The sequence below is a fragment of the Pseudopodoces humilis genome, chromosome 23 (assembly GCF_049639895.1).
Source record: "Pseudopodoces humilis isolate 2021_Gansu_Grassland_sample_001 chromosome 23, ASM4963989v1, whole genome shotgun sequence".
Taxonomy (NCBI): Eukaryota; Metazoa; Chordata; class Aves; order Passeriformes; family Paridae; genus Pseudopodoces; species Pseudopodoces humilis.
Genome location: NC_142222.1, coordinates 1,527,378 through 1,540,000, shown reverse-complemented (window position 1 = coordinate 1,540,000; position 12,623 = coordinate 1,527,378). Strand labels below are relative to the sequence as shown.

The 12,623-nt window shown below is 47.0% G+C and overlaps 1 protein-coding gene across 1 annotated transcript in view; it reads left to right on the top strand.

Annotated features, from left to right (window-relative positions):
* The window catches only part of AATF (apoptosis antagonizing transcription factor), a 39,807-nt gene that overhangs the window by 19,747 nt on the left and 7,437 nt on the right, over positions 1-12,623 (top strand). Inside the window, exons 9-11 of the mRNA XM_005525687.3 lie at positions 4,157-4,224; positions 5,374-5,454; positions 8,310-8,381. Of these exons, the coding sequence (XP_005525744.2) occupies positions 4,157-4,224; positions 5,374-5,454; positions 8,310-8,381 (221 nt within the window). The remainder of the gene's footprint in view (positions 1-4,156; positions 4,225-5,373; positions 5,455-8,309; positions 8,382-12,623) is intronic.

Genomic DNA, 12,623 nt, shown 5'->3' with positions numbered 1-12,623 from the left:
TGGGAATAGTTAAAGTGTTTCAGAAGGCTTCTCGTTACTGGCAGCAGTGAGAGGCTGGAGCCCATTTCCTTTTCCTTTAAACTCTCCTTCATACATGGATTTTAGGGAAGAAAAAGGCTTTTTATTTTTAGAAGTCATATTTACGTGGAATTCATTACAGCTGATATTGCAGCATTAAGACTTAAAATTCCAGCCTGCTACCAGGGAGCTGCTGCTCTGACATGCTACAGTGGAGATTTTATTGTTAGGTTGAAATACTCCTCTGGTAAAGGAGAGAGTGGAAATTGGTTTATTTCCAACAGGAATTAGGTTAGTGTTCATATGCTAAGTGTTCCACTGGTAGCAGCTCTTCCCAGAACAAATGTTCATCACTGCTGGCAGCAGGTATGCCTAAGGAGAATTGGGAATATCCGTAATCCCTTTTTTCCTCTGCTCTCCCGCTCCTTCCTGCCCTGGTTTTGGTGGTGTCGTGCGTTTTGGGACAGCCCACGGCCACCAGTCCTGGCTGTGGGCAGCAGAGAGGAGGGGGAGCATCCAGGGAAACACCAAAGCCTTCCAAGAGGGGTTCTCATCCCCCCACGGCTGGGATTTACCCCAAGGTCAGCGTCCTTAAACCCCGCTGGGTGACTCTTTGGAGAACTTCACTGGGGGGGTGAATTTCCCCTGGTGTCCCCAGCAGTATCCTGGGCCCACAGTGTGGTGTCCTCTCCCAGGACTTTGATCATGCCATAAACAAGGAATTACCAATCCAGGGAACTATTAAAAGTCAATAATGGTGAAGAATAGAGAGAAGCCTGGCTTTGTGACAAGCTGGTTTACCTTAATTAAACCGGTGAGTGATTAATATGGACAGCTGATCTTGTGGCTTTAATTAGATGCATTTAGAGTTTTGTGTGAATAAGAGATGTCTCGAACCATCCCACAGGTTAATGGCAATACAATACTCTTATCACAGGCATGTATCTTTCAAATGGCTGGGTAGATGGTTAATAACACATTTTAAAGCTTGATTTGGAGCTTCTCTTAATGGGTTATTCGAAAATAGGCAAATCTGTGCATCTTACACAAACCTGAATTTGAATAAAATGGCTTGTAAAAAGAGGCTGTCCAGTGATTTCAGCTTGCATTTTATTAAATATAAAAAATAAGTTTTTAAAAAGCATTTCAAGGGGTTTAAAATAATATTTGAGCTGCAAATTTAAATTTTCTCTGGTGATGGTAGAAATCCAAATGTTACACAGCTACTGAGTAGGAGCTTGAAAGAGGCTCTGCAGATGGACTTTTTTTTTTTAATTTGATTTGCTCTGTAAGGTCTAAGACAAGTGAGCCTTTTGTCACAAGGCTGATTTCAGCTCTCCTTAGCTCTTTGTCTCAACTGGAAATTCTTAGGGGTCTGCAAATCAGAAAGGTCAGCGAGTGTAGGATTAGAAACACTGATAGATAGTGCATGAAAATGAGACCTAACCTCTAAAATGAAAATTGACCTCTAAAATGAGAAATGAGTCTCTGTTGCCCTTGAACAACACCCTGATGGCATTTCCAAGTCCCTCTGACTCTGCCCAGTGGCTTTGGTGTGCATCTCTCTGCCTGGCACTGAGGAATCTCCTTCAGGGGAGTTGTAGGGGAATTCTTCAGTGCTTCCAGCAGGGATCTTGGCTTTGGTGTCAGGACAAGGTTTGGGCTCTGCAGCAGGAGCTCTCCTGGCAAACATCAGCACCTCCTGCCAAGGAACATTCAGCTGCCACTGCCAGCTTCCCTCTGCTCCCATGGTTTGTCCTCCTGGGCAGCTCGTGGCAGGAGCAGCAGGGATTGGGAGGGAGCTGTGGGATGGGGCTGTGCCTCCCTGTTGTGTTTGCTGCCGTGGGAGACTGAGCTGAGGTTCTGCAAGTTCAGGTAAGAGGTGAAGGAGGGAAAGCAAAACAGGATCTCTTTCAAATCAAAGCCTTTTGATGCTGGAATTGCCTGACTCTGTCTTCACACATCAGGGCTTAACGCTGATGGTGATTTACTCACACTTCCTAGTTAATAATTAGGCATTGGGAGACACCATATATCACTCCTAATGGAATATATGGGGTCTGATGAGAGTTTTCTGTTTTGACTAATAAATTTTAAGCAGAATCGCCAGGCTTAATGAAATATTACCATTTGGGAAGTGGTTTAAGTCTTGTGCTGGGAAAACAGTGTTGCTTTATTCAGTAAATGAATTTATCATTCACTCTGTATCCTGAGCCCTGACTGGCTCTGGAACACGGGCTAGATGCAAGACTCTGAACCAGAAAGCAGAAAACTAATCAAATCCTTAAAGACCAAAGGCAGCCAGGCAGGCCTGGGCTGACTTTTTCAGTGGTAGCCTCTGGCTACATCCACTTTTATTTTAGTAACCATTGTTAGCATGATTTATAACCTCAGCTCGGAGACGTTCGCTATTTAGATGTAACAAGATGCTTCATAGCTTTTATTTCCATTTCCTAATTTCCCTCTTGCTCCTGCTTGTTTTTTTTTACTTCTCCCTCATCTTTGCCTCGCTCTGCTCTCCCAGGCACCGTCCCCAGTCCCACAGCTCACACTGTACTGGAAGAACATTTGGAGCACTGGAAGGCCTTGGCAGCCCCAAAGTCAACAGAATTGCTTCAGGGTTAGGAACCTGCCCCAAAAATGCACTTTGGAATCGTGGAATGGTTTGGGTTGGAAGAAACCTTAAAGCTCATCTTGTTCCAGCCCATCACAGTCAGGGACACCTTCCCCTGTCCCAGGCTGCTCCAAGCCCTGTCCAGCCTGGCCTTGGGCACTGCCAGGGATCCAGGGACAGCCCCAGCTGCTCTGGGCACCCTGTGCCAGGGCCTGCCCACCCTCCCAGCCAGGAATTCCTGCCCAATATCCCATCCCATTCCCACCAGTGTGGGCACAAGTGTAGGATCTTGAGGCACTCCTTGGTGTTTCAGTCTGGATTTCTGGGCCAGCAGGAGGAGCCAAGCCCTGCAGGAAATGCGCTGCTGCTGCTGCTGCTGCTTCCCCGGGAGCACAGTGGGTGTGTGTGTGACATCTCTGTGCCTCAGAGGAGACAGCAAACACCCCTCACTGCTGGAGCAGGAGGAAACCACTCTCACCTCTCCTCACCACTTGTGGCTGCTGCTCCAAACCTCCCTCCCACCTTGCTTTTGACAGAATATTGACTGGAAAGCAAGATCCCATTTCTGCTTAGCCTTAAGGGCAGCTGTTTGCAGAGTGGTGGTGTTACACAGGTTTACTGTGTCGTATGTCTGTGTAACACTGGATTTGGATCTTGTATTTAGCTGCCAGAAGTGACTGTGATGAAGTGGCAGAGATAAACTGATAGATTGTGTGCCAGAAAGATGTTGGGAATCAATCAGATAAACAGGGCAGAGAAGTAGCTTGCTGTTTTCTAGTGATAATAAACCAGTGGCCTGGCTCCTGGAATTTTTAAATGTAATTGCAGCAGTAATAATCTCCAAAAATAAGCAAGTAGAAAAAAAAAAAATATTGTCAGGTTTTTAATTATGTTTGAATCACTCTTTTTTTCTGGTAATGTGATGTATGCCTTGAAGGAGAGGGAGGCACAGGGTGGAGGAAAAGCATCCTGCATCCTTTCTTCCCTGGAATTGCCTGGATTCTGGTTCCAGGTGGGTCCATTTCAGGTGTTCCTGAGCTGAGGCAGTAATGTCTGTGCTTGCTGCATAAAGCAGTTTGTTCCCCTCGGTTTTGGAGGGTTTATTTCTGTTCCTTGTGCTGATATCTTGGCCAATACCCAAGGCATGGCACGCACGGTTTGCAGCGAGCGGTGATAAACACGCAGCACCAGTCAAGGATCCGAAAAGGCTGTTCACAACATCCTTTGGCTGCAGGAAGCAAAGAGGACAAACCTCAGCCCTCAGGACATGAAAGGAAATAGAAAAGGCTGCCTGAGCATTCCTGCTGTAGCTATAAAAATGATTTTGCTGTGCTGTTCCTCGAGCGAGCGTCGCTGCCCAGCTCCTGTTTGGGAATTGTTTCAGCTCCCCCTGCCCTTCCCCAGGAGTTGGGGGGAGCCCTGTGGGGCTGAGCTTTTCCTGCACATCTGCCCCTGTTTCACCTGTGGGAGCTGGCTACACAACAACTGTGCTTATTTCACGTGGGATTTTTGTCTTTCCTGCAGCTCCTGCGAGAGCTGATCGAGCGTAAAACCACTTCCCTGGACCCCAACGACCAGGTGGCCATGGGCAGGTGAGTGGGACTGGCTGTGACATCTCTGCCTTCAGCCCAGCCAAGTGACCTGTGCCCCTCCAGTCCAGCTCATTGCAGAGGGCAAAATCCTGAGTTCACCTGGAAAAAGGCATTATGACATTAGGCAGGAAGCTCATCCTCTCAGACTCCTGAGTTATGGATCACCCAGTCTGACTTGTCAGCTGTTTGTGTGTGATCCTCTGGAGATAATTTCCCATTGGAAAGGTTTGGTCCAGGTATTTCTGTCTCTCAGTGGTTCCTGCAGCACAAAAACCCACTGCTGAAATTTGGCTTTGTGTCTTTGTTAACTCTGCTTTGCTGTTGTTTTAGAAGAATAAACCTTCTGACATCAGCTAAAGCAATTCCTGTGTATCCCTCCTGTAAGAAAAGATCCTATACAATTAAAACAGTATCAGGGAATGTTCCCTGCATGCAGAAGTAAAATATAATTCTATGCAGTGAAGCTCTTATTTCTGTATTTAATTGTAGAGTTAGAAAGTAGTTAGAAATCTTCCAAATGCCACTTCATGAGCAGTGTACATTGAAATAGCCACAGAATTTCTCTGATTCAGAAAAGTGTAAAAGCCAAGGAAAGCTGGAAAAGCTGGAGTTGGGCTCTTCCCTGAAACAGCTTTGGGGGGGATTGTCTATCAGGAGGGGAAGAAAATGCATCAGGAAATTTTGTGATGGTGAAACAACTTTTCTCCTTGTAAAGTATCACCCAGATTTTAGTGCAATGTGTCAAATTTATTTTGTGTACGTCTGGAATATTATGGAAAGCTATTCACTGTGATTTAAAACGATATAGACAAAATTACATTTAAGTGGTGATTGCATTGTACATTTATCTGACTTTACAATAAAATAGATTACAGTAATTAAGATTATATTAAGATTGCAGTAATTGGATTTTGTTAGATTTTTTCCCTGATGTCGAGTTTTCATTGTATAAATCAGGTGAGATGACGCTCGTTTCAGTTAAAAAAAAATATTTATAACCAGGAGAAGTTTTTCTCTGCTGGAAACTTCTTTGACTTGAGGAAGTTCTGGCTGAGAAGTGGAACTTTTAATACAGTTGGGGATCAGAGAGTCTTTCTGGGAGTGCTGAGTGGCTCTGAAGTTGTGTTGCTGTTGTTCTGCATTCCCCAGGCAGTGGTTGGCCATCCAGAAGTTACGGAGCAAAATAAAGAAGAAAGTGGACAGAAAAGCCAGCAAAGGAAGGAGAATCAGGTGGGTGACACCTTCTGCAAGCACACACAAGTCCTGATTAAAAAAAAAAACAAAACAAAAGTCTGAGAGCTCTGGGTGTGTTTTACCCCAGCTGGCTCTGGAGGATGTTGGCTGATTTGTGACTTTGAGGGCATTTCTGGGTGCTGATGTTCATGGAGCCTGCAATAACAGCTTGGTGGCATTGCCCTAGTCAGGGTCTGGGGAAACTCCAGAGAAAGGTGCTCACATGTCCCTGAGCCATTTGGGGCTGTAATTTCCAGAGAGAGCCAATAAACCCCTCTTGGGCAATTTGTATTTCCTGACTGAGACGTGGGCAGCACCTCCAAGGGAAGATGTGCAGAAATACCTCAGGTAAATCTCTATTTCTCACTGAGTGCCAGTTGGAATTTGGTGTCAAATCCCTCTTTGCTGGTAACTGACATCACAGCTTCTGTCATGTCTGAATCATTTCCCTCCTGGATCATTCATTTGGGTTGAACTCAGTGGAAGAATCTTCCACGTGGGAAGGGAAGCAGCCTGGAGGGCAGGGGGTGTTTCCCCTTTGCAGAGCAGCTCTCTGAGTCTCCCTGAGATCAGCATGATTTGTGGTGGAGGAGGGAGGATGCTGAAAAGCTGCTCTGCTTCCTGAAAAATCCACCACATTAACCATCCTTTGTGAGTAAACTATAAATCCTGAGTTTAGATGGCATCTGATAGAAAGTCAGTGGAGTCAGTCTGGGTCTGGCCTGGCATAGCAATTTTTAAGATAGATGTCATAAGATAATTTATTGAAAGAGGGAAGAGCTACTTTGTTGGCCTGAAAAGCCTATAATTATTGACTATCAATATTCTTTTCTGTCAGCATCACACATAATTGGATATATTCAGGATTCAGTCAAAACTCCTGACAACATCACACAACTGAGGCAGCCTCGTAAACCTCCAGGAATAATGGGGAAATCTCTCATTGTGTGCAGTCTGTGCCTTCAGCAGTCCTGGGAGAGCAGCTCTCCCCCCTAGTCTTCCATCTTAGGTGCCTCTTTTGGCTTCTTTAACTAAAAGTTGTACTGACCCTGCAGGGAAAATAACAATAAAAGAAAGAAAGTCTCATTGTCTGTGCTTGGGATTAAAATGCAGTTAAGCTCCTGCATTTTTCAGAATAGGAAAGTAGAGCCTAAATGGGTGTTTTTAAATAGTTGGTGCTCCCACTGAGACTTGATGTCACCCCAGTCAGATCCCTGACCCTCTGTTCTTCCTTGTCTTTCTCTAAAATTGGCACAGCAGTGCTTAAATTTGCCTTCATCACTTTGAGATCCTGGAGAGCCAAGTATATAATACCAAGTTTCATCTTTCTCCTTAATTCTTCATTTTTAGCAAAGCTTCAGTATTACAGCCAGTTTAGATGCAATGTGCTGGATTATTGGAGGGGCTGAGGATCTTCAGGTGCTTCCAGAAGCAGCCAGTCTTCCACTTGGCATGAGGGAAATTTGGGCACTAAGAGGGGAAATAAGTTCATCCAAAAACCAAACTTGAGAAACCTGCTGGAGGGAGCTGTGGAGGAAGGATGTTTGCAAACCTCTTTCACATGTCAGTGTTTTCTGATCTGTGCTGCTGCAATGTGGGGCGTCTTTCCCTCCACTAAGTGAAATATTTCACATCTGTTGGACTGGGGTTTTCAGAGCCCTGATTTAAAAAGCAATCAGATGTGGACAAACAGCTGGTGCCAGAGGCTGAGTGGCCACGAGCCCGTGCCAGGACAGCCCTGGCTGTCCCCTGGAGCTCTGCACAGCCCAGGCTGTCCCCTGTAGTTTGTGGCTGCTCCTGACTCCATCCCTGCAGCATCACACCAGGGCAGCTCCTTCCAGAGGCAGGACAAAGGCTGCAGGGTGCAGAGAAGCCTGGTGTGAGGCTGTGCCTGCTGAGCCTTCTGAGGGGGGCTGTGAGCTCAGCATCCCTGGGGAAGGTTCCTGCACAGGCAAACAAAAGGGAGTGCAGAGGTGGCACAGTGGAAAGGTGATGCTGGGCAAATGCTAGTGAATCCTTTTGCCTGCTATTTGTCAAGCTCTAAAAATAGCAGCAGCCTGGATGGAACACCTCAGGCAGGCAGTGCACACAAACACCTGAGTTTGGAATCCCCTGCCCCTGCACACAGGGTTTAAAGCATTCTCATTCAGAGAGTTCTCAGTACCCTGTTAGATTTTATGTCTGGTCCTTGAATATAAATCATGAAATCCCTGCAGGCTCCTGCCCAGGGTGGCAAATGGGAAGGAGATGCTCTCTCTGGAGGGGTAGGAGAGCTTGCAGCAATGTTTGGGTGATGAGAACACACCCCATCCCATCTGTGCACAGGCCTTCTCTCCTGTCTCCTCCTCCCCTTGTTTTCACATGCTCTGTTTGCAGGTTACTCAGGGTAAGATTTTCCAGCTCTGGAAATGGCTCCAGAGTGGGATTTTGCTGTCCTTCAGGGCCCTGCAGAGCTCTGAGCAGATGGATGCTGGAGCAGGTCTGGTGCTCCTGCTGCCTGCAGTGGGCACAGGTGTCAGCAGCGGGTGAGGATGCCAGATGAGGGAGGGCTGGGAAGGAGGGGCTGTTTGTCTGTCTGACCCCTCAGGGCTGTCTGTCTGGGGCTCACAGTTTGTGGCTGCTGCTGTGCTGTCCCTGGCTGGGATGAGAAGGAGTTTGCTGTTCATTGTGTCACCTGATTATTCCTGTTCTGAGAGGGGAGGGGGAATTGCCAGCTGCAGCTGGCCACTCCTTAGGGATCAGCCCCCAGGCCAGCCCTGCTTTCCCTGGGGGAGCTGGGCTGTTCCTGGGCAGGCAGGCAGCATTTCCTGCTCATGAGCAGCTCCTGATGTGCTGCCTGCTGCTCTCCTCAGGTACCATGTCCACAGCAAGCTGGTGAGCTTCATGGCACCTATTGACCAGTGCACAATGAATGATGATGCCAGGTGAGTACAAGATTAATTATGTTTCTCAAATGGCTCCATGACAGCGTGGTATTGACCTGTTCTTCAGCCTGTCACCCTCTCCATTCCTCCTTATCAGTTCCCCATTTGTCACTGGCATCATAGCCTGGGTGTCTTGGTCACATCTGTCCTGGCAGCCTGGCTGAGCTTTCACTCTGTAATTACTGTGACACCAAACAAGAAGTTGTCATAAATCTCAGCACCTATGTTTTGGTTGCTGCTTTAGAACTCCTCCCATTTTGAAATTTCCCTGTTTCATGGAATTAGTTTGGAAATACACAGCTAAGCCACCTGGTGTCTTCAGGTAGAATCAGAACTTAAAAAGAGCTTCTCTTCTAACAGAAATGGCAACTTATGTATTCTGGTTCATGTGTAGTTTCTTAGCTCAGTTAATAAATGGAATAATTCTCTCAAGATTCACTCAAGACTTTTATGCTGTCTGTGTTTATCTCTGTTTAAAGAGTAAAGGATTTTATTGGAAGACTATAATGTTTTAATGTAGTAATTAGTAAAGAAAGCACCAGTGAAGTTTTGTGCATAGTCACCAGGCAGCTCTCGACACAGCCACCCATATTTCTTTGGCAATACACTTTAACCCCAAATCTGCTTGTGAAAAGGAGGTGGAATAATTTTTCCAGTGAATGGACGCAGAAAGCTTGAGAAACATCTTTCCCTAGGGTTGTGGAACATGTTTGTGCTTTGTGAGGGAGAGTGTTATTTGTCTGTTTGTGAAATGGAAACCAAATACCTGCTGCTCTCTTGCTGCTGCCTTTTGGGGGATTGCAAGGACTTATGGATGAGAAGTTTTGTGTTCATAGGACCTGTGCTGTCTCATCAGTGCATCTTTCTCAGAGTTGTTTTACTCTGGGTTTTTTTTCTCTCTCTTTTTTTAAATTTTTTTTTTTCAAGGGAGAGCAAAGCTCCAGCTGCTCTGATTTTTCAGTCCTCTCATCACAAAAAGAAATGTGGTAGGCTCCAAGCTGTTCCTCCAGCCTCCTAATGTTTAGCTTAAATTTCCCTCTGCTGTAATTTAGGACCATAACTTCTTGGGAACTGGTTCTTGCTTCCTCTTTGCAGCAGCCCTTGCACATTTGAGTGGGAATTCTTGTGAGAAGCTGGGTGTTACTTTTTGTCTTCGTGCCCAGTTTCCACCATTTGTGTCTGCATCCATACACAGAACACATCCAAAACACTGCAGTGGGGTCTGAAAATGAGGACTTTTGGAGGTGTTTTGTTTCAGCTCTCCCCAGGTGAAGAGATCTGCTGCTCTCAGTCATTTGTTTGAAAATCAGAGCCGCTCTCTGGGGTCAGCTCCACCTCTCTGGTTAAATGCCCCTGCCCTTGTCACGAGCCACAAAACCTCTGTCCAGCACACAGCCAGACCACACAAGGCAAGAGGAATTCAACATCTGCAGGTGAATTAAACAGAACAGGCCATGCTTGTGTGCTGGAGAGGGAAGCAGCAGTGATAGCAGCTTCCCTTTGTGGCAGAAGCAGATAATTTTATTGTTTGCAGGTATGAATTACTGGATTGAAAATGCACATGTACACTTCACAGAGATGTGACTGTGCTCTGAGTTCTATTTTTTTTCTGGTCAGGCACTTAAAAAGCATGACCCCAAAATGAATACATCTCTGATCAACAGGGCACTGTGCTGTAGTGAGAGAGATTTCCCAGTGCCAGTGTATAAAATGGATGTAGAAACAGCTGGCAGAGCTTTCCCTCTGAGTTTTACCAGTGGCCACAGGGGCAGGAAGGCAGCAGTACATAAATAAATACGTGTCTGCAGGTGTGGGTGGGCTTGGGGGCAGTGCAGAGTGCAGGGAGTGAGCGGTGCTGTGGTTCTGGTTCTTCCTTGGCTGTACAAACAGAAAGAAAAGAAATCCCTGTGGGGAGAAGCAGCCTGAGCACTGCCAGGAGAAGGGGATCACTCCAGATTTTACAGCCTGAATTCGAGAAGGGAAGCACACAAGTCAAAGAGCTTCCTTTGTCAACATCCCTGCCACTTTCTGCCTGACTCTTGCTGCTGGCTGGGATGACAGCATTGCTGGAGGCATTAATCTTCCCCTTGCCCGATTTCCAGGCACCCCAAGCATGGGCAGGGCTCTTTAACCTCCTGCTCACATCTTTTATGTTGTAATGTGTGGGGCACTGGTGGCCTCCAGCCCTCCTCCCTTTTAACCCCTCTCTGGTAGTATTTTAAAACACACACTGGGCAGTGATTTTTATGGTTACCTTGGGGTCTGTGTTTATAGACTTTAACACATTTATTGTCCTCGTGGGCCGAGGTTTTTCTAATCGGCCCAAGGTCACTGCTGTGTAAATGCTCTGCCTTGGGACAAGGAACCCAAAGGCAAAGCTGGGAGTGTGGTGTAGGGTTGTCCAGAGGAGAGAGGAGCTGTCTGGGGCAGGACAAGGTTGGTTGTGGTTTCTCCTGGCTTTGAGGGTCGCCTCATGTGGTTTCCCCTTCTTGGACTTCCCTTGCAATAGGTTTTTGCCATCATCAGGACATGGATCCTTCAGTAGCACCTTGAGCAGCAGGGTGGGAGCAGGCCAGTCTTTGCTTTGGGAAATGGGGCACAGAGAGGTGAAATGGGGCACAGAGAGGTGAAATGGGGCACAGAGAGGTGAAATGGGGCACAGAGAGGTGAAATGGGGCACAGAGAGGTGACAGCCCCAATCTCCACAGGCTTTTGGCTCCAGAGATCCTTGAGGCAAGAGCCTCAGGGGATTCCTAAAGATCCCACACAGGACTGGGCTGGAGCTGAGGTTGAACCCAGACCTTCTGTGCAGTCATTGCCCTGAAGGCCTCCTCTTTTGGCAGCTCAGACGTGTGTGCACTTGCAGAGAGCTCCTGTGCCAGATCCATGTATTTATTTCTGGACAAGCTGAGGCTCAGGATTGCCCCTGGAGACCTGCAGGGTGAGGGCAGGTGTGGGGTGGATCCAAGTCCCAGGCCAGCCTGTGTTCCTGGCAGAGCTGGGTGTGCATTTGGGCTTTATCCTGTGGCAGCTGTGACACACAAACCCTCAGGTCTCTGCATTGGCCCCGAGTGAGGGGAGCAGACACCGTGAAACAGGGGCTGGTGTCACATCACTGCAAAGTCTGATGAACGCCCTAATTTCACCTCTGGAGAACAGTAACTTGCAGGAAGAGACATCCTCTAAGGACACAGATGTTTGGTCCAAAGACCTTTATCTCCCAAGACAACTCAGGTTATTCTGACAGGTAAAACAAGATTGTGCAAATATGCAACAGTGATCTAATCAGCTGGAACAACAGCAATATTTTAACTGGCGCTACCTTTTAACAGCATCATTAAGGGCTCTCATTACTCTTTTATTAGAGGCTCACTCTATTTCTTATCAGATTACAGAATGAACATAACTCATGGCACTGATTTGATCTCTTGTTAAAGAGGATTACAGCTTTGCATTAGCTGGGATTGACACGGTTTATAATTTGCTGTTGATACCCAGGCAGGCGGTGTCACACGAGTGACCCCTCCCCGCACCCCCCGAGGGCAGGGGCACCCATACATCATCATTAAACCTGGCACCCAGGGCTCTGAGGGAGCCTCTTCTGCAGGAAAGTCAGGCAGGACACGAGGGACACGCTGGAATTGCAGATGGGGATTTACAGCTGGGGGAAGGTGGGGGAATAGATCCCATTTTATACAGGTTGGTTTATGCCTTGGCAAGGGGATCCTCATTAGGGAGGAGAAATTTGCATCCTTCATGAGCCAAATCAGAGGGAAGAAGATGGCTCTGATGGGACTGTCAAGCCATGCAGTGTCACCACAACGTGAGGTGGGAAACACTTCCTTAAATCCCACATCCCAGTGCAGGAAATGAACCTGGGGTCCTGCGTGGCACAGCAGCCTCCAGCCCAGTGCTGCTCCTGCAGGAGCAGAGTGCTGCCTGCTGGGAGGCTGAATTAACACCCAGATTATCCAGCTGCCAGTGAGGTTTGGATTAGAGCCTTTCCCTTGGATCCAGCCAGGCCCTGTGCATTTTCCCAATCAGCATTCTCCCTTTAGTGCACTTGCTTTGTCACAGAGCGTCTCGCAAGCAGAGGGGGGTACGTAGCAGGAAATCCTGGTATTAAAAGATTAATTTACTCATATGACATAAGAGTTTAATAAAAAAAAAAAAAGAAAAAAAAAAAAGGTTGGTGAGATACCAGCCTTTAACTTGGCTCACTTTGTACTTGGGGTATTAAAA